Raw genomic sequence first — 22848 nt, 5'->3', positions numbered from 1 at the left:
CCACAGGTCCTCGCGTTCAAAGGCCATGCCGAACACCACTACCACCTTCACCGCGCGGCAATGCATCGACTTCCACGGCTACAACTGCACGGGCCCGAGCCTCCCGGAGCACAGCCGACCCGTCGTCCTAGTCCTCATCAGCATCTTCATCACCGCCACCATCCTCAGCAACCTGCTCATCATCAGCTCGGTCGCCTTCTTCCGCCAGCTGCAGACGCACACCAACATCCTGGCGCTCTCGCTCGCCGTCTCCGACTTCGGCATCGGTGCCCTGGTGATGCCCCTGCGCATGGTGGGCACCGTCTACAACTGCTGGTACTACGACTACAGCTTCTGCAACGTCTTCTACTTCGTCGACTACACCCTCTGCAACTCGTCCATCTTCCACCTGAGCTGCATCGCCTACGACCGCTACGTGGCCATCTGCGACCCACTGCGCTACACGCAGCGCGTCACCGACCGCACCCTCGTGGCGATGCTGCTCATCTCGTGGCTGGGCGCGGCGCTCTTCACCTCGCCGAGCCTGCTGAGCTTCAGCCCCCAGCTCGCGCCCAGCAGCATCGAGAGGGAGGGCTGCCCGGACGACTGCCTCTTCAACGTCGACGTCGCCTGCACTTCTTCTACGGCGCCAGCCCCTACTTCATCACCATGCTCGTCATCATGGCCGTGTACGCGCGCATCTACCACGTGGCGCGCAGGCAGGCGCGGCAGATCGCAGCAAGCAGCAGCAGCGGCAAGGTTCAGCAGAGTGGTGGTGGTGGCAGCGAGCAGCAGAGGGTGAGCAACATGCGACGCGAGCACAAACGCCACGGTGACCCTGGGCAGCATCATCGCCGTCTTCTTCTCTCGTGGCTGCCGTTCTTCATCATCGTGCTCGTCTTCCCCTTCGTCGGCCAACTTTGACGTCGAGTACGAGGTGGCCACCTGGATGGGCTACATCAGCTCGGACCGTCAACCCGCCCCTCTACGCCTCCTTCAACCGCCAGTTCCGCGGCGCCTTCCGCAAGATCCTGAGCCTCACCATGTTCCGGGCCGGTGCCAGGTACGCCAAGTTGTCTGGAGTGATATGGAACGGGAGATGTCACGCCCCCCCCCCCCAACCATCCCCCCCCCCACCATCCCCCCCCCCCACCACCTCCCCCCCCCCCCACCATCCCCCCCCCCCACCATCCTCCCCCCCCACCATCCCCCCCCCCCACCTTCCCCCCCCCCACCATCCCCCGCCCCCCACCACTCCCCGCCACCCCACCACACCATCCCACCCCCCCCACCATCCCCCCCCCCACCATCCCCCCCCCACCATCCTGCCCCCCCCCCCACCACCCCCTCCCACCATCCCCCCCCCCCACCATCGCCCCCCCCCCCCACCATCCCCCCCCCCCACATCCCCCCCCCCCACCATCCATCCCCCCCCCACCATCCCCCCCCCCCACCATCCCCCTCACCTCCCCCCCACCATCCCCCCCCCCCTCCATCCCCCCCCCCCACCATCCCCCCCCCCCCCCTCCCACCCTCATCACCCCCCCCCCCCCACCATCCCCCCCCCCCACCATCCCCCCCCCCCCCCCCACCCACCATCCCCCCCCCCACCATCCCCCACCATCCCCCCCCCCCCACCATCCCCCCCCCCCACCATCCCCCCCCCCCAACCATCCCCCCCCCCCACCATCCCCCCCCCCCACCATCCCCCCCCCCCCCACCATCCCCCCCCCCCCACCATCCCCCCCCACCCACCATCCCCCCCCCCCCACCATCCCCCCCCCCCCCACCATCCCCCCCCCCCCACCATCCCCCCCCCCCCACCATCCCCCCCCCCCCACCTTCCCCCCCCCCCCTCCATCCCCCCCCCCCCCACCATCCCCCCCCCCCACCATCCCCCCCCCCCACCATCCCCCCCCCCCACCATCCCCCCCCCCCACCATCCCCCCCCCCACCATCCCCCCCCCCCACCATCCCCCCCCCCCACCATCCCCCCCCCCCACCATCCCCCCCCCCCACCATCCCCCCCCACCATCCCCCCCCCCCACCATCCCCCCCCCACCATCCCCCCCCCCCCACCATCCCCCCCCCCCCACCATCCCCCCCCCACCATCCCCCCCCCCACCATCCCCCCCCCCACCATCCCCCCCCCACCATCCCCCCCCCCACCATCCCCCCCCCCACCATCCCCCCCACCATCCCCCCCCCCACCATCCCCCCCCACCATCCCCCCCCCCCACCATCCCCCCCCCACCATCCCCCCCCACCATCCCCCCCCTCCACTATCCCCCCCCCACCATCCCCCCCCACCATCCCCCCCCCAAAATCCCCCCCCCACCATCCCCCCCCCCACCATCCCCCCCCCCACCATCCCCCCCCCCCCACCATCCCCCCCCACCATCCCCCCCCCCACCATCCCTCCCCCCACCATCCCCCCCCCATCCCCACCATCCCTCCCCCCGCCCCAGCCCCCTCCCCCAGGCCCCCCACCACCCCTTCCCCCCACCCCACCTCCCCCCGCTCTCCCACCTCCCCACCACCATCCCCAACCCCCACACCTCCCCCATCCCTCAACCTCTCCCCAACACCTCCCGCCATTCCCATCTCCCCCCCCTCGACGATTCGCAGGCCCTACAAATGAACCACAATACCCTCGCTGCTGATCTCGCCAAGGAGCACAAACCTCGCCAACTCCGCTCATCATCCTCACAGCAGCAGGTTTCGGCTCAGCCGTCGAACAACAGGCGGTGGTCACCGCATCGCGCGGCACTTTCAGATGCTATATACACTAAATTATACACTGCACTATACAATACACTATACACTACACAGCTATACACTACACAACAATATACTATACACTACACACTATACACTACACTACTATACACTATCCAGTGCACTATACACTACACTATACACTACACAACTATATACACTGCACTATACACTACACTATACACTACACACTATACACTACACTATAAACTACACACTACACACTATACTATACACTACACTATACATTATCCACTACACAACTATACACTACACTATACACTACACGGTGGTGGCCGCATCGCGCGGTGCTTTCAGATGCGCTTCTGCGGCCGTCTGGAACGCTCTTCCCTCCGATATTGGGAAGCCACTGGGGCTGTCCACGTGTCCGTCGTCGTCGAGGTTGACAAACTCACGGTCACTGGAGCTGCTTTGCTGCGCTTACCCCCCGGCACCTCCGATGAGCGCGGTTGGCCACGTGGGGTGGGTGCGAACGACGTTCACCGTCAACGTGCGCACATTACACTACACTATACACTACACATTACACTACACTATACATGTACGTCACATTTGGCATATTGTCCGGATTATAAGACGCTTGTACGGAAAGTAAAACGATGTTTACACACCGCACCAGGTACTCATTTGAGGCTGAGTCGACCTAGGGGAGGCCCAGTACCGGTTCAGATAATCGTCACTCGTGCCCGGTGTGAACGGAGTTATGCAAGTCTCGTCTCGCATGCAACAGACAAATGTCCCCCGTATAGCCTTCAACAGGCTGTCGGGGCAAGTGCTGTCAGCGAGTAGCAGCAGCACGCAATAAGGCTGGCACGGCACACGATGGGGTGGGTGGTCAGCACCACCACCACCCGACCCGCCTTTGTCTCCCCAGTGCTGATGTCGTTTACACACACCCGCACTGGGTACTCATTTGAGGCTGAGTCGGCCTAGGGGAGGCCCAGGACCGGTTCAGGTGTTGGGCGTGGGTGGGAATCGAACTCGGGTCGCCGGGTTCGCAGTGCAACGTAGCGCTAACCACTGCGCCACCGTTCGCCACGTACACACACACGTACACACACACACATACACACACGTACACACACGCAACACACACACGCATACACACACGCACACACGTAAACACACGTACACACACGTAAACACACGTACACACACACACGCATAGACATGTACACACACGTATACACACACACGTACGCACACACATACACACACGTACACACACACGTACGCACACACACGTACGCAAACACGCGCACGCATACACACACGCATACACACACGCGTACACACACACGCACACACTCGCGCACACCTCCCGGATTATTAGCTGCACCCCCCCCCCCCCAGCTGTTACTTCTGCAAGGCAGTGTGGGTGTGTGAGTGAGTGCGGTGCGAGTGCGCCTCGCACTGCCAAGAATACGGCCCGGAGCCACTGAAGCCGGAGCGCCACCGCCCACGTCCGATGTGGTGCGCCGGGTGCATCGATATCGCTGTTGCTGGCCGCCTCGGCTGGGAATTGAACCGCGGGATCGTCGGTGTGCGTGGAGAGGCACAATTAGCGTGCAGTTAGCAATTAGCGACGACGACGATGAGGGGGGGGGGGTGATGGGGAGCCGGGTGGGTCAGAGGTCAGAGACACGGAGCTGGCGCCGTTGAAACCCTTGGGGAGCTGTTCGGGATTCGGTCCCAACCACAGAGATTGAGACCTGCAGGGTCTCGTAGACACACGCAGGGACCCATTGACGCAGTGCCGGATTAAGCTCGTTGCGGGGCCTGTAGCATATGTTATAAAGGGACCTTAAATAAATAAAACACATTAAAACACACATTTTTTACTTACATAGTAAAGTAATTGTATTTTTCTTCATTTGCTATACAGCCGAGTAATACGACGAATCGCTAACCTTAAACACTCAGTCGTTCGTAAGAGTTGAAGGCAGTATAGTACTATAGCAAGTGCAGAATCACTGAACCGGAATTGATTGCTTGAAATCATTTAGGGCGGGGCCCTTGAAAGTGCGGGGCCCGTAGCATATGCAGCTACTTTTGCTACTCGGATCATCCGACACTGCATAGACTCACATAGAGATCTCAACTCACATAGATCCATAGACTCGCATAGAGACCCATAGACTTACATAGAGACCCATAGATTCGCAGAGACCCGTAGACTTACAGGTGATGTTGCGAGAGCACTCGGCACAGCATCCCTCAGGGGTTGTATAAAGCGAGCAAGGTACCAACTTGTGGACTCTCGACAATCGAGGCCTTTATTGAGTACATTCACCCCCCCTCCTTTCTCCCCGCCATAGTAACGTGGAATTTCCACCACCGATGTTTGATACAAAATGAAAATAAAAACCCTTTGGCGAAATATCTTTCTTGAACCGCCGCTCTGCCGTTCGAGAGGCGGGAACTTCCTCTGGGGAGATGGAGCGATGGAATCGTCCCATGATGTTTGGGGCAGCAGGTGCCTGGGTGGATCATCTCATCATTAAGGCGCCACGGTGACTAGGAGATGTTAACTACCTCGCCTGGTATGGAGGAGGTCGTGGGTTCGATCCCGACCCTTAAACCCGCTGTATATTTGGTCGCATGGATTTTTTTCTCCGGGTTCTCCGATTTTTCCCTCCACACTTGGAATTCAACAGATTATTTCGCTGCTATAAAGTCCCACGTGGTAAGTGACTTGATTGGGCTATCATTTGTGCTAACCAGGTCGCTTAAAAACACGTTATTTCGGAGTGGGCAGGTAGGAACTTGGTTGGACAGCATATTCGTGCACGACAGACAGACAAATAAATCCCTGGTGGGCAGTGTGGAACCTGTTGTTCCTACCTGTATAAGTGTAGTGTGTCGTGTCGTGTATAGTGTAGTGTGTAGGTTAAACGTTGAGTTTTATAAGGGCACCACGGGGTGACCAGCCCCTCCCCATTCAGCCCCACCCTCCCCACCCAGCCCCTCCCAACCCAGCCCCTCCCCACCCATCCCCTCCCCACCCAGCCCCTCCCCCACCCTCCCCACCCAGCCCCACCCTCCCAACCCAGCCCCTCCCCACCCTCCCCTCCCCACCCAGCCCCTCCCTCTCCACCCAGCCCCTCCCACCCCCCACCCTCCACTCCCCATATGCACGACAGACAAATAATCCCTGGTGGGCAGTGTGGCGCCTGTTGTTCCTACCTGTAAAAAAAAACCGATATAGCTTAGTGGACCTTACCTGGTAAAATAAAAATCATTTCTCATCACAAGATCGTGAGAGGTGGTGTTGGTGGCTAGAGGACTAGGCCCTCATCCAGCAACGGATCGACCAACAGCTGATAATCTCGTGCTTTGCTTCACGCCCCCGACGGATATAAAACAACGGTTTGATCAAGCGAGGGGGTGAAGGCGCAGCCCTGAAAGTGCTCGCTAACGCCACTGCCGGCGGAAGTCGCCTCCTCAGTACAAAGCGCCGAGCTGGGCAATGCATCCCAGTAGAGCAGTGGTTCTGAACATTGACTGCAGCCTTGCATCCCTTCGTTTCTCAATCCTAAACAAAATGTCTAATGTTTATAATGACGTCGGGTTTGATGAAACAAAGTAAGTTGATACTGACGTTTGTGTTTTAGATGATGTGTTCAAAACAAAAAAATATGTCCATTCCTCGCGCCTCCAGAATGGGCGTCACACACCCCCCAGGTACAGGTTTCGTGCACCCCAGGTGAAGAAGAAACCACCGCAGTTGAGGATCGCACACAAGCACCACGGGTCTCCACGACTGCTGCTGTATCGCCGGTGCGGCGCGTGGTGGTGGGGGAAGGCGTGGGCATAACACTCCACCCCCTTCTAAACCGTCCGTGCAAAAGCTTGGAAGGATGGAATGAAATCTTGATTTGAAGCTTTCGTGACTGTAGGAATCCATACTCTGGTTCTTTCGGTAAAGTCACGTAGATAGAAAAAATAATAAAGGATGTGATTAGGCCCAGGCTAAATATCACCGCCCCCCCCCCCTCCCCAGTGCTCTTCACTCATTTTCAGGGAAGGGGGGACGGGGGGTGTTGCCACTTTCGCCCATAAGGCATCGTCAGTGTGAGCGAGGGCCGCCACAACATTTGATACCGTTGGGGGTTTGTGTGACAACATCACGACAATGATGATGATGATGGGCAGTGCCGGATGATCCGCGTAGCAAAAGTAGCTTCAAATGCTACGGGGTCCGCACGTTCAAGGGCCCCGCGCTAAATGATTTCAAGCTATCAATTCCGGTTCAGTGATTCTGCACTTGCTCTATTACTATAGTACTATACCGTCTTCAACTTTTGTGAACGACTGGGTGTTTAAGGTTAGCGATTTCTGGTTATTATCTGGCTGTATAGCAAATGAAAAAAATACAATTATTTTCCTATGCAAGTAAAAAACATTTATTTTAATATTTACGTGTTTTTAAAATTTAAGGCCCCTTCATAACATCATGCTACAGGCCCCGCACTCGCTTCATCCGGCACTGACGATGGGGGGGGGGGGTCTTCACTGTTTGAGTGTTGCCGGGGGGGGGGGGGTGGCTGTGAAGAGCGCTGGTCCACCCCAGTCGATCAGCATGTCAGAATCAGAATAATATTTATACCGGAGGAATCCGATGAGCGATAAGGCTATTTTTGCAGTGGTGGGGTAAAGTGTGGGTAACTGCAACCTCTTCAAAGCCGTCTGGTGACCGAGGAAGAGTAGGCCGAATACCCCTGTCGAGTAGAGTGTGGCTCTCCCAGAGCTTCCCTCGAGTGGCGGAGGAGGAGGCCCCCTTTCCGTCAGCAGTGTCGCGAGGCGGTGCTATTGCAGGAGCTGCGCCTCTAACACGCCCCCGCCCTCCACGTGCCAAAGTGCCTACGGGGCGACCACTCAACACATTCCCAATCCCATCCCCTCCTGCCCGACGAGAGCAGCACCTGAGGCCCCCTGCAGCTTCCATAATTACCCCCTCCCATAATTGGCTCGGCCGTGAGGGACTCCGCTGCTGGAGGTGGGAGGGAGCGCTGGGATGGAGGGCTGGGAGGGAGCGCTGGGAGGGAGCGCTGGGAGGGAGCGCTGGGAGGGAGCGCTGGGAGGGAGCGCTGGGAGGGAGCGTTGGGAGGGAGTGCTGGGAGGGAGGGCTGGGAGAGGAAGGGCTGGAAGGGAGGGCTGGGAGGGAGCGCTGGGAGGGAGCGCTGGGAGGGAAGGTTGGGAGGGAGGGCTGGGAGAGGAAGGGCTGGGAGGGAGGGCTGGGAGGGAGCGCTGGGAGGGAGGGCTGGGAGGGAGGGCTGGGAGAAAGCGCTGGGAGGGAGCGCTGGGAGGGAGGGCTGGGAGGGAGGGCTGGGAGGGAGCGCTGGAAGAGGAAGGGCTGGCAGAGAGCGCTGGGAGGGAACGCTGGAAGGGAGGGCCCGGAGGGAGGGCCGGGAGGGAGGGCCGGGAGGGAGCACCGGGAGGGAGGGCCGGGAGGGAGCGCCGGGAGGGAGCGCCGGGAGGGAGCGCCGGGAGGGAGCGCCGGGAGGGAGCGCCGGGAGGGAGTGCTGGGAGAGGAAGGGCAGGGATGGAGAGCTGGGAGGGAGGGAGGGCTGGGTGTCGGGAGTGGTGGCGCAGCAGTTAGCGCTGTTCTGTGCTACGAACCCGGCGACACGAGTTTGATTCCCGCTCACGGCCAACACCGGCGGTGATTATATTTGAACCGATCCTGGGCCTCCCCTAGGTAGACTCAGCCTCAAATGAGTACGTGGTGCGGTGTGTAAAACATCGCCGCGAGGAGAGAGCAGCAACCGGACGATCCACCCTCTTTCACTCTCTGACGCCACCACTCACTCATCCACCGCATTCCACCAAGCTCCCGAATCATCGTTGGTGGGTACGGTTTAAAAATTGTTTGTTCAAAATAAGTAAAAACTCATACCTCTATTCAATTGTTTCAAATGATTTAATTTGACCTTTGTCTGGCGAAAAAAAATATCTCCCCCCGAACCTGGTTTCACTTAAAGTCGTTTCACTTCAAAGTCGCACTTTTCAAGAACGTAACCATGACATTAACCGAGGAGTGATTGCATTGAGTCGCCCTGTGAGTCTCCCCATTATGAAGTCACCCAGTGAGTCAAACCATGAGCATCCCCATAATTGAATCACTCCGTGAGTCACCCCGTGAGTCACCCGTAGTCACCCGTAGTCACCCCGTGATTGAGTCCTCCTCCGAGTACCCCCTTCCACCGCTACGCGTGCTCCTGCAGCCAGTCCTCCACGCTGGCCTCGTGCTGCTGCACCCAGGCGATGTTCGTCCGCAGCGTCTCCAGCGCCTGCAGCCGCGAGCTGGCACCAGCACCGGCCTCCGGGTACAGCGAGAAGAACGACTCCATCTGGTGGCCGGGGGCACGGGTGGGGGGGCATAGGGGTGAATATAAAGGTGAGTGTGCAGGTGAGTGCGAGGATAGGTGAACGTCCAGGTGAGCGTACACGTGAGCATACAGGTGAGTGTGTAGGTGAGTGTGCAGGTGAGCGTCCAGGTGAGCGTCCAGGTGAGCGTCCAGGTGAGCGTGTAGGTGAGCGTGCAGGTGAGCGTCCAGGTGAGCGTGCAGGTGAGTGAGCGTGCAGGTGAGCACCTGCCACAGCTGCAGCTCGGTGTTGAAGGAGGTGCTGATTCTCTGCACCAGGCGACCCAGGTTGCGATCCGTGATGCCAAACCTGCACAGGTGACCCGCAAAGGCCAGGTGAGGGGTGTGGGGCGTTGGGGGAGGGTGGGGATAATTAGTTGTGCTGGCCTTGAAAGCACTTGCCTCAATAGCCTAGTATTGGCTATACTGGGGATAGTTTTGACACAGACAAAGATCCCCCGTATAACCTACACATACTGTTTGGGCAAGTGCTGTTCGCGAGTAGCACGGTACACGACGGGGTGAGTGTCCAACATCACGCCCCACCGCCGTTGTCTCTCCAGTGGCGATGTTGAGGCTGAGTCAGCCTAGGGGAGGCCCAGGACCGGTTCAAATAATCGTCACTGGTGTTGGCCATCAGCGGGAAGCGAACTCGGATGGCCGGAGTTCGTAGCACTACACTACCCCATACACTACATAACAAAGACAAAGATCCCCCGTATAGCCTTAACAGGCTGCTGGCGCAAGTGCTGTTAGCGAGCACCTATGAGGGGGCGGGTGGCCAACACCACGCCCGCCGTTCCTTTGCCTACCTCGTCCTCAATAACATCTCTCGCCTCAACACTACATAAACATATACACACACACAGACACGCACGGACTCCTCACCGTCCAACCAGGTACTCCCAGTTGAGCCGGGTCCAGTCCCAGGCCATGGTTTTGCCGTAGGGGTTGAGCGAGATGTAGCGCAGCACGGTGAACATGTCCTGCGAGCGGATCACGGACTCGTTCTTCAGCAGCTCCAGGTACCTGCACGTGGACAGACAGGTGGATGGGTGGACGGGTGGACGGGTGGATGGGCGGATGGACGTGTGGAGCTGTCGGAATCCCTCTCGTCAACAAAAGCAAAAACCTCGATTCCGCCCCTACCGCTCACTGCACTGCTCACACTCACCTCGGCTGACCCTCACCTCGGCTGACCCTCACCACGGCTGACCCACGCCACGTCGGCCCGGCTCACCGTGCGAGCTGCGAGACGCTGTGGGTGGAGGCGAGGCCGTACAGCAGCTTGTCCTTCTCCTGGGCGAGGGGGCTCTTCAGGTAGCTCTGCAGCATGAACTCCCAGGAGGCGTCGTCGCTGCGCTGCTGCATGCCGTAGCGGTACACCAGCAGGCGCACGTTGGGCGCGATGCTGTTCACGCGCAAGGCACGCGCACGAGGATGCACGCAGTTACGCACACACACGCGCAGGTACGCACACACACGCGCAGGTACGCACACACACGCCCAGGTACGCACACACACGCCCAGGTACGCACACACACGCCCAGGTACGCACACACACGCCCAGGTACGCACACACACGCCCAGGTACGCACACACACGCGCAGGTACGCACACACACGCCCAGGTACACACACACACACGCCCATGTACACACACACACGCCCAGGTACACACACACACGCGCAGGTACACACACACACGCCCAGGTACACACACACACACGCCCAGGTACACACACACACGCGCAGGTACACACACACACGCCCAGGTACACGCACATAACTCTGATTTGCACGGTTGGCTACGTACGGTGTGAAAGAAGTTGAACATACATAGAGGTACACACTCGCACAGGAACGCACAGGTGCGCACAGGTACACACACACGCACAGGTACACACACACGCACAGGTACACACACACGCACAGGTACGCACACGCACATGTACACACACACACACAGGTACACACACACAGGTACGCACATGCACAGGTACGCACACAACAACAACAACAACAACCGCCATTCGCCACTAAGTGGCGGTGACGTCACCACGACGCTTGTGCCAGGCCATGTGCACCTTGAGGCCACGTGAAGTGTCGAACGCCCGCTGGCAGGAGGTCACGGGGCAGACCCAGGTGCCACGGGTCGACTGACCGAGATGACCGAGATGACTGGCTGATGCACCACCTGTGCCCCCTACTGTACCAACTTGCTGTGCTTTAGCCACCCGGCGCTCCGCTCGTTGTTGTGAGCGTCGCTCCTCCGCCCTCCGTTGTTGTTGGAGGGCGACTGCCTCCAACTGCCCAGTAGCGTCCTTCACGAGCCTCCTCCACTGAGGCCGATCTTGACACCGCTGGTACCAGTCATCGGCAAGTCCACTCAGCTCCACGTCCTCCTGTACCACGTCACTCCATCTCTTCTCCAGCCCGTGCCGCGCCCGTTTAGCCCCCTCGATCCGGCCGAACAAAAGCTGTTTAGGCATGCGGTGGCTGGGCATGCGGGCTACATGACCCAGCCAATGCAGCCTTGCCTGCCGGAGGAGCTCACTGATGGGACTTTGCCCAGATCTTTCAAGGACTACCCGTACCTCCAAAAAGGTACGCACACGCACAGGTACGCACACGCACAGGTACGCACACGCACAGGTACACACTCGCACAGGTACACACACACGCACGCACCTCTGCCCACCCTTCCAGTCGTCAAAGAGGTTGGTGGCGTTGCTGAGGGCCTCCTCATCGCCCATGCGGCACGCCAGGCCCAGCACCTGCTCACGCAGCAGCCTGCACACACAGGTGTCACGTGTCACACACACGTGACACACACACGTCACACACACACACGTCACACACACGTGTCACGTGTCACACACGTGTTACATACACGTGTCACACACACGTCACACACACGTGTCGCGTGTCACACACACGTGTCACACACGCACGTGTCACACACACGTGTCATGTAAGCGTCGCTTGTCACGCACGTTGGTGTGTATACGATGACGACAATGCTGCAGACAATTGTGATGGTGTAGATGATGATGGTGATGGCAATGATCCTGATGCTGATGATGATCCCGCCAACGATGCGGATGGTGGTGATGATGATTATGACGTCAATGACAACGATGATGCTGCTGCGGATTATGATGACAATGCTGCTAATGATGATGATGATGTTGCTGATAATGATGCTGATGATGTACTTGTCCAAGTGCTCTCCCTCATCCTTCCACGTCAGCTTAGCGGTGATGGGCTTCACCTGCTGCCTCCAGTATTTCTGCGGTGAACATCATCAACATCATCGTCGTCAACATCATCGTCGTCAACATCATCGGCGACATAACCGTCAACACCGTTGACATCGTCGGTAGGTGAGAGGCTGATTGATTGCGTGAATGGGTGAGTTGGTAGGTAGTATCGCGGGTGAGTGGGTGAGTGGGAGTGGTGGGTGACTTCTTGGGAGAGCTGTTGGGTGGGGGAGCCGTTAGATGGACGCCTTGCCAGCTGAGCGGCTGCTTGAGTTGCGATTGGTGTGTGAGTCACACACACACAGACACACGCCCCTCCCTCCCTCCCTCCCTTTTTATAACGATCAGACGAGAAAGATGCTTGGTCTTTCAGCACTTTACTTCGTTCATCATGTCGGTCTTTTTTTTTTATTTTTGTTTGTTTGCTTATGTGCTCCCTTTTTTAATCAAAGCTATAACGCAGCTTTCCCGTGTAACATTAGTCCCATTGTGTGTTACTGTGTTCAGAGACGCCAACAAGAAAACAAATCACCCTCAAAAACCCATCACCAGATCCCCTGCTGCTATGCTACCAGCACCATAGCGGCGAAGGCACCTGCCCTCCCTCCCTGTCACCTGGAAGAGGGGGTAGAGGGGCGAGTCGGCCAGCATGTCGCGGAGGTAAGCGACGGCGCCCAACACGCGGTCCCACGGGAACAGGCTCCCCTCGGCACGCACGTACAGCGTCGCGTTCAGCGCCGTCTCGTACGGCAGCAGACCCGCCCTGGGGGGGGGGGGCGGCGGAGACGATGATGAGCTCGGGGGGGGGGGGGTCCCACCTCACGACGTACCCCCTTTAAAAACCAACGAGGGGGGCCAAGCAGGGCCAGGGGCCGTGGTAACGGCGGTGTGTTGACCACGTGACCGCTGCGTGTAACCTACTGGGCACCTGTGAAAAGGAGCTTCACAGCTCTTCGGATTCCTCCTGATTCTGATACCCCCTCGTGATCGTGCTGCTGCTGCTGCTGGCACTGTGAAACGTCACAGCTGGAGCCCCTCCCACCACCCCCCAACACACTCACCGGGCCAATGAGAAGGCGTCGTCGATGAACCCGGCACGGTCACCATCGGAGAAGACCTGCGGCGACAACAACAACCACAACATAAACAACAACAACCACAACAACATAAACAACAACAATGTAAACAATAGCGACATTAACCACAACAAACACAACAACAATGTAAACAACAACAACAATGTAAACCATAGCAACATGAACCACAACAAACACAACAACAATGTAAACCATAGCGACATGAACCACAACATGCACAACGACAACAACGTAGCCCCGACAACATAAACAACTAAACCTCAACAACAATATACACAACACCGTCATCAACAAAGAACAAAAGAGCCATCGTCAACATCGTGACCACCGACATGAAGACGGGCGCACAGTCGCGACGCGCGTGGACGACGCGGTGACGCCGTGCCCACTGGGCCCTGTAACGACGCTGATGATGATGACGACGACGACGATGATGATGACGCTGACGAAAATGATGATGACAATGATGATGAAAATGACGATGACGATAGCGACGATGACAACAGTGACGACGATGAGGATGACGACGACGATGACGATGATGCGAGTCTCACAGAACAGCAGGCGTCCATCACAATGGGAACGAGGTGGAGTGACACGTGACCCCCGCCCTCCGTGCTTCCCAAACCTTAGTGCCCCAGCCCTGCGCCCCCCCACCGTCCCCACCCTCCATGCACCCCCCCCGCCCCATGCCCCCCCCCCCTCCCCCCACGAACCGTGTGGTTGTCTTGCAGCTGCTGCAGGAGGAGTGCCCACAGCTGCGGGCTGTAGTTGACGCGGTAGAAGCCCACGTGGTCGGGGTTCAGCTTGAGCCAGCTGGGCGTGGGGTCCGGGGTCAGAGACACCGCTGAACGGCGACAGTCACTCACTCAATGAGTCACTCACTCAGTCAATGAGTCACTCACTCAGTCGCCCACTCACTCAATGAGTCACCAAATCACTCACCCACTCACTCACCCACTCAGTCTCTCACTGAGTCACCCACTCAGTTACCCACTCAGTCGCCCACTCACTCAATGAGTCACCAAATCACTCACCCACTCACTCACCCACTCAGTCTCTCACGGAGTCACCCACTCACTCACCCACTCAGTCGCCCAGTCACTCAATGAGTCAATCAATCACTCAGTCGCCCACTCACTCACTCACTCAGAGGCCCAGTAACTCAATGAGTCACCAAATCACACACCCACTCACTCACCCACTCAGTCTCTCACCGAGTCACCCACTCAGTCGCCCACTCACTCAATGAGTCACTCACCCACTCACTCACCCACTCAATCTCTCACTGAGTCATGCATTCACTCACACACTCAGTCGCCCAGTCACTCAATGAGTCACTCACTCACTCAGTCGCCCACTCACTCAGAGGCCCACTCACTCAATGAGTCACCAAATCACTCACCCACTCACTCACCCACTCAGTCTCTCACTGAGTCACCCACTCAGTCACTCACTCAGTCGACCACTCACTCAATGAGTCACCAAATCACTCACCCACTCACTCACCCACTGAGTCTCTCACTGAGTCACCCATTTACTCACCCACTCAGTCGCCCAGTCACTCAATGAGTCACTCACTCACTCAGTGGCCCACTCATTCAATAAGTCACCAAATCACTCACTCACTCACCCACTCAGTCGCCCAGTCACTCACTTACACACTCACCCATTCACCCCCTCACTCACCCACTCACTCACCCACTCACTTACACACTCACTCAGTCACTCACCCATTCACCCCCTCACTCACCCACTCACTCACTCACTGAGTCACTCACCCATTCACTCACTCACTCACCCCCTCACTCACCCACTCACTCACCCACTCACTTACACACTCACTGAGTCACTCACCCATTCACCCCCTCACTCACCCACTCACAAATCCAGCCACCCAGCCGCCTGCTCAATTCAAGTGACAGATCCACTCTTACTTCCTAACACAACTTGGAATCGTGCTGTTTGCTGCTGGGCATTTGGCGTCGCAGGACTTTGTGGCCTGTGCTGGGCAACTCTGTCAATGAGGGAACGGTGGCGCCGTGGTTAGCGTGCTCGTCACCTGACTGGGTCATGTTGAACATCTGGAAGTCTTGAACGTTGCTAGCGTTGGTGTAGAACCTCAGCGGAACATGCCAGGTGTACCTGCACCACGTGATCAATATCATCATCAGCAGCAGCAATATCATCAGCAGCAGCAATATCATCAGCAGCAGCAATATCATCAGCAGCAGCAATATCATCAGCAGCAGCAATATCATCAGCAGCAGCAATATCATCAGCAGCAGCAATATCATCAGCAGCAGCAATATCATCAGCAGCAGCAATATCATCAGCAGCAGCAATATCATCAGCAACAGCAATACCATCGTGTGCAGCAATGTTTTAGTCACCACCATCATCATAACCTTTGCCACATCACCAACATCATTAGCACCACAACAACAACAACCGACATTCGCCACTAAGTGGCGGTGACGTCACCACGACGCTTGTGCCAGGTTATGTACACCTTGAGGCCACGTGAAGTGTTGAAAGCCCGCTGCCAGGAGGTCACGGGGCAGACCCAGCAGGTGCCACGGATCGACTGACTGAGATGACCGAGATGACTGGCTGATGCACCACCTGTGCCCCCTACTGTGCCAACTTTCTGTGCTTTAGCCACCCGGCGCTCCGCTCGTTGTTGTGAGCGTCGCTCCTCCACCCTCCATTGTTGTTGGAGGGCGACTGCCTCCAACTGCCCAGTAGCGTCCTTCACGAGCCTCCTCCACAGAGGCCGATTTTGACACCGCTGGTACCAGTCATCGGCAAGTCCACTCAGCTCCACATCCTCCTGTACCACATCACTCCACCGTCGTGGTTTTGTGGTAATTAATTGAAGGTGGAGGGGTTACCAGCACCTCGCACCCGTCCAGAGCCCCCATTTTGCCGCTGTGGTGGTCACAGATGCCATGAGGGGAAAGGCCAATCTAAATTTGCCCTCCCCCCACGGCACTGCCCACCATAGCGTTGCCCCCCGGCACCATGGGGAGGTAGGAGGTTGTTTTTGCCGGACCTCATTAGCACCATAACCCCCATCGCCATCACTTCCACTCCCATCATCACCATCACCACCATCCCCATAATCACGATCAATGCCACCATCGCCACCATTGGCACACCATCACTGCCATCACAACCGCACTGCCACACCATCATTATGACCATCGCCGCCGCCACTGCGATTTCGCTCACCGGAAGGGCGACGCGGGCAGCTGGGGGTCGGCGTTGGGGTCGAGGAGGAAGCGCCGCTGCTCGACGGAGAACGCCGCGGCACCACCGCCATCCCCCCGCAGCGAGATGAGGGGCAGCCCCATCTGCCTGGTCCACGTGTCCATCACCTCCTTCACGGGCTCGCCGCTCTCCTACACCGCCGTCGTCACCATCATCACCACCATCACCATTATCACTACCATCACCACCACCATCATCCCCATCATCACCACCATCATCATCACCATCACCACCCATCATCGGCATCATCACCACCATCACCACCACCACCACCATCATCACCATCACCACCACCACCAACATCACCATCATCACCACCACCATCATCTGCATCATCAACCGTAGCAGCAGCATCTTCAGCTACATCAGCATCACCATCACCACCACCATCACCAGCACCACCATCATCATCATCACCACCACCACCACCACCATCATCATCACCACCACCACCACCATCATCATCATCACCACCACCATCATCATCACCACCACCACCACCATCATCATCACCACCACCATCATCATCACCACCACCACCACCATCATCATCATCACCACCACCACCACCATCATCATCATCACCACCACCATCGGCATCATCAACCGTAGCACCATCTTCAGCAGCATTAGCAACATCATCATCAGTCACCTCCTTCACGAACTCACCGCTCTCCTACATCATCAGCAGCATCATCATCAGTAGCATCAGCATCATCAGCATCACGTTAATCGTCATTATAAACAGCATCAGCATCATCAGTAGCATCATCAGCAGCAGCATCATCAGTAGCATCATCAGCAGCAGCAGCATCATCATCAGTAGCATCAGTAGCATCATCAGCAGCAGCACAGGTGGAGCCATCACCTGAGCCATTGCCTCCCAGAAGTCGTCGGTCTTTGCGTTCGTGAAGTGGAAACGTCTCAGGTAGTTCTGCACCACGGCCGACATGACGACACACAAAGACAAAGATCCCCCGTGTAGCATTACCGGACTGTTGGGGGCAAGTGCTGTTGGCGAGCAGCACCTACGAAGGCCGACACGAGTTTCCGCGCGCTTCGTTGTGACGATTCCTCGGCTCTTGCTTTTAAGTCTGAGTGGATCTGCGTGCGGGCCAGTCCGTGTGTTAGGCACCTGGCATCCTCGCTGGAACGTGTCTTGCCCGATCCAGTCTGACAGCATCCGCAGCAGCGACGCGCCCTGTACCAGCATCATCAGCATCATCAGCAGCATCATCATCATCAGCAGCATCGTCATCATCAGCAGCATCATCAGCATCATCATCATCATCATCAGCAGCAGCATCATCAGCATCAGCATGATCAACAAAATTAGCAGCAGAAGCCTGATTATCATCATCATCATTAGCAGCATCATCAGCAGCATCATCATCAGCATAATCAGCAGCAGCATCATCAGCATCCTTCGCAGTATCATCATCAATATCATTAGCTGCAGCAGCATTGTCGTGAGCATCATTGGCAACAGCAGCAGCCGGCACAACGGAGATCCTGGTTTCGAATCCAGGTTACCAGCTGCCTCCTCCTCCTCCACCCCCTCCATCCCTTCCCCCTCCCTCCTCATCTTCCCTCCATCCTCCTCCATCCCTCCCCACGGGCTGGGGGTGGCGGTGGGATGGGGGGTGGGTAGTGTGGGTGGGGGGTGGAGGGTGGGGTGGGGGCAGAGGTGGGGGTGGAGGGGAGTAGTGGGCGGTCGTGGGGGGTGGGGGTAGGGGTGGGTGAGGGCGGTGTGGGTGGGGGGTGGAGGGTAGGGTGGGGGGTGGGAGGTGGGAGGGTGGGGTGGGGGGTGTCAGTGGGGGTGGGTGGCTCGACAGGGAGGAAGGGGGGGGTACCTTGCTGTAGGAGATGGAGTCGAAGACGGCGGTGATCTCGCTGGGCGTGGTGACGTTCACGATGATGGCGTGCGACGAGGTGAGGGCGTCATCACCCATCACCGGCATCACGTCGTCGATCATGATGTAGTCTATCTGTGGGCGCGGAGGGGGGGGAGGAGGCGGGTGACGTTGCATGGTGTCGGTCGAACTTCTCTCGCGCCGTGCGTAGGAGGTGCAGAGGAAGGACAACAAACTAAACACAAAAAGCAGCTCTGAAGAAATGAGTGTGAGAGAGTGTGAGAGTGAGAGTAAGTCAGTCTGAGTGAGCGTGAGAGGGTAAGTGTGAAAGTAAGTGAGAGTGTGAGGGAGTGAGAGAGTGAGTGTGAGAGTGAGTGTGAGAGTGAGTGTGGGTGAGTGTGTGACAGAGGCGTAGCTAGGATATTTTGCGCCCGGGGACGAACTATAAAATTGGCGCCCCCCCCCCACCCCCGTTTAATCACATTTTCCTATTACATCGAATAAGGAATAACAATTAACATTTTAATGAAACATTGTATTTAAAGAAGCAAATTTATAGAAATTATATTACATGGCTCACTCAGTCACTGTTGTAGACTGGTTGACATAGTCTACAAAAGATTATTTTTTCTTGATTTCACTGTCGCAAACTGGTCAATCACGTAATCAAAATCAGTTTTTTCCAATGTTTCTCTTTCAACGCTAAGAAGAGCAAGATCGCTGAGACGATCTTGTCCCATTGAAGCACGCAAATACGACAAAATAAGTTTGCAATTGAAACTGCTATTGTTATAACATTGGCAGTGAAATTCGCAAATTCGGAAATATGTCGTCTCCATAAAACACAATAAAACCAAGAAGATCCAAAGGAGTTTCTGGTAGAACTTCATTCCGGTTACTGAGCAGCATTTTGCAATCTCCAATTTCTGTGAAAAGTTCGTGGCCATTGATGACGGTGTCATAGAAATTTCCAAAATCTGTGCAATTTCGACGAATTGCATCGACATCTGTGTCGGATAGAAGAGTTTTGACGTCTCTGCAGAAATCTAAATTTTGTGTTCAGGTCTTTTAGTCGTATAAACCGTGTTAACATCTCCCGTTGAAGTCGATAAAATACGCTCTTCATAACGCACACAATTTCTTCTTCTGCTGAAAGTCCTGCATCTCTTGCCAGTTCTCTTGGCATCTTCCGACGTCGCCTAATTCTTCTGTCCACATCGATCCCCCAGGCTGTGCATCTTGTTTTGGCGTTTTCTACAGCAACTTGGCTCAAATCATCACGAAGCTTGACAAATTCATGCTCCAAAGATTCAAGATCAGTTGCTGCTTCCTTGAAATTCATAGTAGGATCCTGTAAGTGCTTCTGAACACGATACATTTTTCCAAGAATGACATTCCAGAAATGTAATAAAACTTTGAAGTTAAAATTTAATACGCATGCCTGTAACTGTTCTGCATCACTTCTGTTTTCAGGCGTCATAGTTACGTCTTCCGATAATTTGTCTAGCAGCCCTACTAGTTCATCCAGTCCTTCATAGATAGCTTTAACAGCTTCTGATCGTGCACTCCAGCGTGTTTCAGACTCCCGCTTAACTGTGATGGGCACAGCTTGTTTTTAACTCTACCCAACGAATTGTTGAACAAGAGAAAAACAAATATATACTTTCAACTGTTCCAAAAAATGTGACGACAAGTGGATCCTGTTTAGCTGAGAGTACTCCTGCTAAGTTTAAGCTGTGGTTGTCACAGTTGACAAACAATGCTCTGTGATTTTTGTCACATATTCGTTGTTGAAGGCCGGATATATGCCCAGTCATCACAGCAGCATTGTCATAACATTGTGCCCGACAGTCGGCTAGAGATATGTTGTCAGATTTCAGTCTCTCGACGATGACTCGTTCTAAGGCTTGCTGCATCTTTTGCATGTATCTCGATATAACCTAAAAATGATTATTTGATAGTTTCTTTTTTAGTTTGAAAATCCACATCCACAAATCTTATGACCTGAGAAAGTTATAATGTAACGTTGTAAGCCTCATTTTGGCACCCCTTTACCTTGGCGCCCAGGGACATATGTACCCCCCTGCCCCCCCCCCCTAGCTACGCCTCTGGTGTGTGAGAGAGTGTGAGAGTGAGTGTGGGTGAGTGTGTGAGAGAGTGAGAGAGTGAGTGTGTGAGAGGGTGAGAGTGTGAGTCAGTCTGAGTGAGTGTGAAAGAGTGAGTGTGAGAGTGTGTGAGAGAGTGAGTGTGAGAGTGAGTGTGAGAGTGTGTGAGTGTGTGAGAGAGTGAGTGAGTGAGAGTGAGTGAGTGAGAGTGTGAGAGTGAGTGAGTCAGTGTGAGAGTGTGAGAGTGAGAGTGTGAGAGTGTGTGAGTGAGTGAGAGTGAGTGAGTGGGAGTGAGTGAGTGTGAGAATGAGAGTGAGAGAGTGTGCGAGTGAGTGTGAGAGTGAGAGTGTGTGAGTGAGTGAGTGAGTCAGTGTGAGTGTGAGAGTGAGTGAGTGAGTGTGAGAGTGAGTCTGAGAGTGAGTGAGAGAGTGAGTGTGAGAGTGAGTGAGTCAGTGTGAGTGAATGAGAGTGAGTGAGAGTGTGAGAGTGAGTGAGTGAGAGTGAGTCAGTGTGAGTGAGAGTGTGAGAGTGAGTGAGTGTGTGAGTGAGTGTGAGAGTGAGATTGTGAGGGTGACTGTGAGAGTGTGAGAGTGAGTGAGTGTGTGAGTAAATGTGTGAGAGAGTGAGTGAGAGTGAGAGAGTGAGAGGGTGAGTGAGAATGAGAGAGAGTGACTGTGAGAGTGAGTGAATGTGTGAGAGAGTGAGAGAGTGTGTGAGTGAGTGTGAGAGTGAGTGAGTGTGAGAGTGAGTGAGAGAATGAGAGAGAGAGTGTGAGAGTGAGAGAGAGTGTGAGAGTGAGAGAGAGTGTGAGTGAGAGAGTGTGAGAATGAGAGTCACCGCACCATCCTCCACTCTGGCAGGAAGCTCTGCACCCCCAGGAACTCGAAGTAGCTGGCGAATCCCTCGTTGAGCCACAGGTCGTCCCACCACGCCATCGTCACGATGTTGCCGAACCACTGGGACAGGGGGCACGGGGCAGCCGGTCATGGGGCGTACAGGTACGGGGCTGGCAGGAAGGGGGCAGCTGAGTAGGGGGCACGGGGCAGGGGGGCACGGGGCAGGTAGCCAGGGGGCAGGCAGGTAGGGAGCGGGCAGGCACAAAGCAGGGGGCACGGGCAGCCAGGCACAGGGTGGGGAGGCATGGAGCAGGGGGCAGGTGGGCACGGGGCAGCTGGGTAGGGGGCACGGGGCAGGTGGGCAGGGGGCAGGGGGAAGGTGGGCACGGGGCAGGAGGGCAGGCAGCGGCGTTGACGGGGGGGTCCAGCGGGAGCCGTGGTCGCTCTGCTGCTGCGCTGCCGTCAGCGCTGGGACAGAGGGACCACCAAGTTCCATCCTCAACACGGAGACACCACGGGGGGGGGGGGTCCTTTCAGTCCCCCACGGGGGGGGCCTCGAGTCACCCAAGGGGGGGGCCTTGAGTGGTGGGGTTGTGGTGGTGGTGGAGGGTCGGTGGTGGTGGTGGTGGTGGTGGAGGGACGGTGGTTAACAGGTGGTGGTAGTGGGGCTGTGGTGGTTGAGGGGTGGTGGTGGTGGTGGGGTGATGATGGTGGAGTGGCGGTGGTGGTGGGGCGGTGGTGGTGGTGGAGGGGTGGTGGTGGTGGTGTGGTGGTGGTGGGGTAGTGGTGGTGGGGTGGTGGTGGTGGTGTGGTGGTGGTGGTGTGGTGGTGGAGGTGGTGGTGTGGTGGTGGTGAGGGGGCGCCCCCCACCTGGTGGGTGAGTTCGTGTGCCACGACGGCGGCCACGCGCTGCTGGTTGAAGGAGGACGACTCGCTGGGGTCGTACAGGAGGTTGGTCTCGCGGTACGTGATCAGCCCCCAGTTCTCCATCGCGCCCGTCCCAAAATCCGGGATCGCGATCTGGTCTGAGTACACGTGGGGAGGTGAGTACGCATGGGGGGGGGGGGAGGGGTGAGTACACGTGTGTATACGTGGGAGTATGGGTACACGTGTGTGTATGTGGGAGTGTGGTGGGTACACGTGTGTGCATGTGGGGAGGTGAGTACACGTGTGTGTACGTGAGAGTGTCGATATGCGTGGGGGTGAGTACACATGTCTGTGTGTGTACACGTGGGTGTGTGCAAGTGCTCGCTAACACCACTTGCCTCAAAAGTCT

General features: G+C 56.8%; 1 protein-coding gene and 1 pseudogene across 3 annotated transcripts in view; one reads left to right on the top strand and one right to left on the bottom strand.

Moving 5' to 3' along the window:
- The first annotated feature begins 25 nt into the window (after window positions 1–25).
- On the top strand, window positions 26–2620 carry LOC144727914 (trace amine-associated receptor 365 pseudogene; annotated as a pseudogene).
- Window positions 2621–8682: 6062 nt separating this feature from the next.
- The window catches only part of ENPEP (glutamyl aminopeptidase), a 29043-nt gene continuing 14877 nt past the window's right edge, over window positions 8683–22848 (bottom strand). For all 3 annotated transcript variants that reach the window (XM_078607433.1, XM_078607435.1, XM_078607436.1), the window contains exons 8-23: window positions 22443–22597; window positions 21579–21692; window positions 18632–18766; window positions 17914–17979; window positions 17647–17712; window positions 16740–16909; window positions 15568–15650; window positions 14222–14352; window positions 13470–13525; window positions 13024–13171; window positions 12364–12437; window positions 11837–11938; window positions 10387–10557; window positions 10035–10175; window positions 9375–9456; window positions 8683–9131 (exon numbers count right to left, since the gene is read on the bottom strand). In XM_078607433.1, the coding sequence (XP_078463559.1) occupies window positions 8988–9131; window positions 9375–9456; window positions 10035–10175; window positions 10387–10557; window positions 11837–11938; window positions 12364–12437; window positions 13024–13171; window positions 13470–13525; window positions 14222–14352; window positions 15568–15650; window positions 16740–16909; window positions 17647–17712; window positions 17914–17979; window positions 18632–18766; window positions 21579–21692; window positions 22443–22597 (1838 nt within the window). In that variant the 3' untranslated portion in view covers window positions 8683–8987. The remainder of the gene's footprint in view (window positions 9132–9374; window positions 9457–10034; window positions 10176–10386; window positions 10558–11836; window positions 11939–12363; window positions 12438–13023; window positions 13172–13469; window positions 13526–14221; window positions 14353–15567; window positions 15651–16739; window positions 16910–17646; window positions 17713–17913; window positions 17980–18631; window positions 18767–21578; window positions 21693–22442; window positions 22598–22848) is intronic.

The sequence above is a fragment of the Lampetra planeri genome, chromosome 27, assembly GCF_965212315.1.
Source record: "Lampetra planeri chromosome 27, kcLamPlan1.2.h2, whole genome shotgun sequence".
NCBI classification, from domain to species: Eukaryota; Metazoa; Chordata; class Hyperoartia; order Petromyzontiformes; family Petromyzontidae; genus Lampetra; species Lampetra planeri.
The sequence above is the reverse complement of the archived record's forward strand: the minus strand, read 5'-3'. Positions and strand labels throughout refer to the sequence as shown.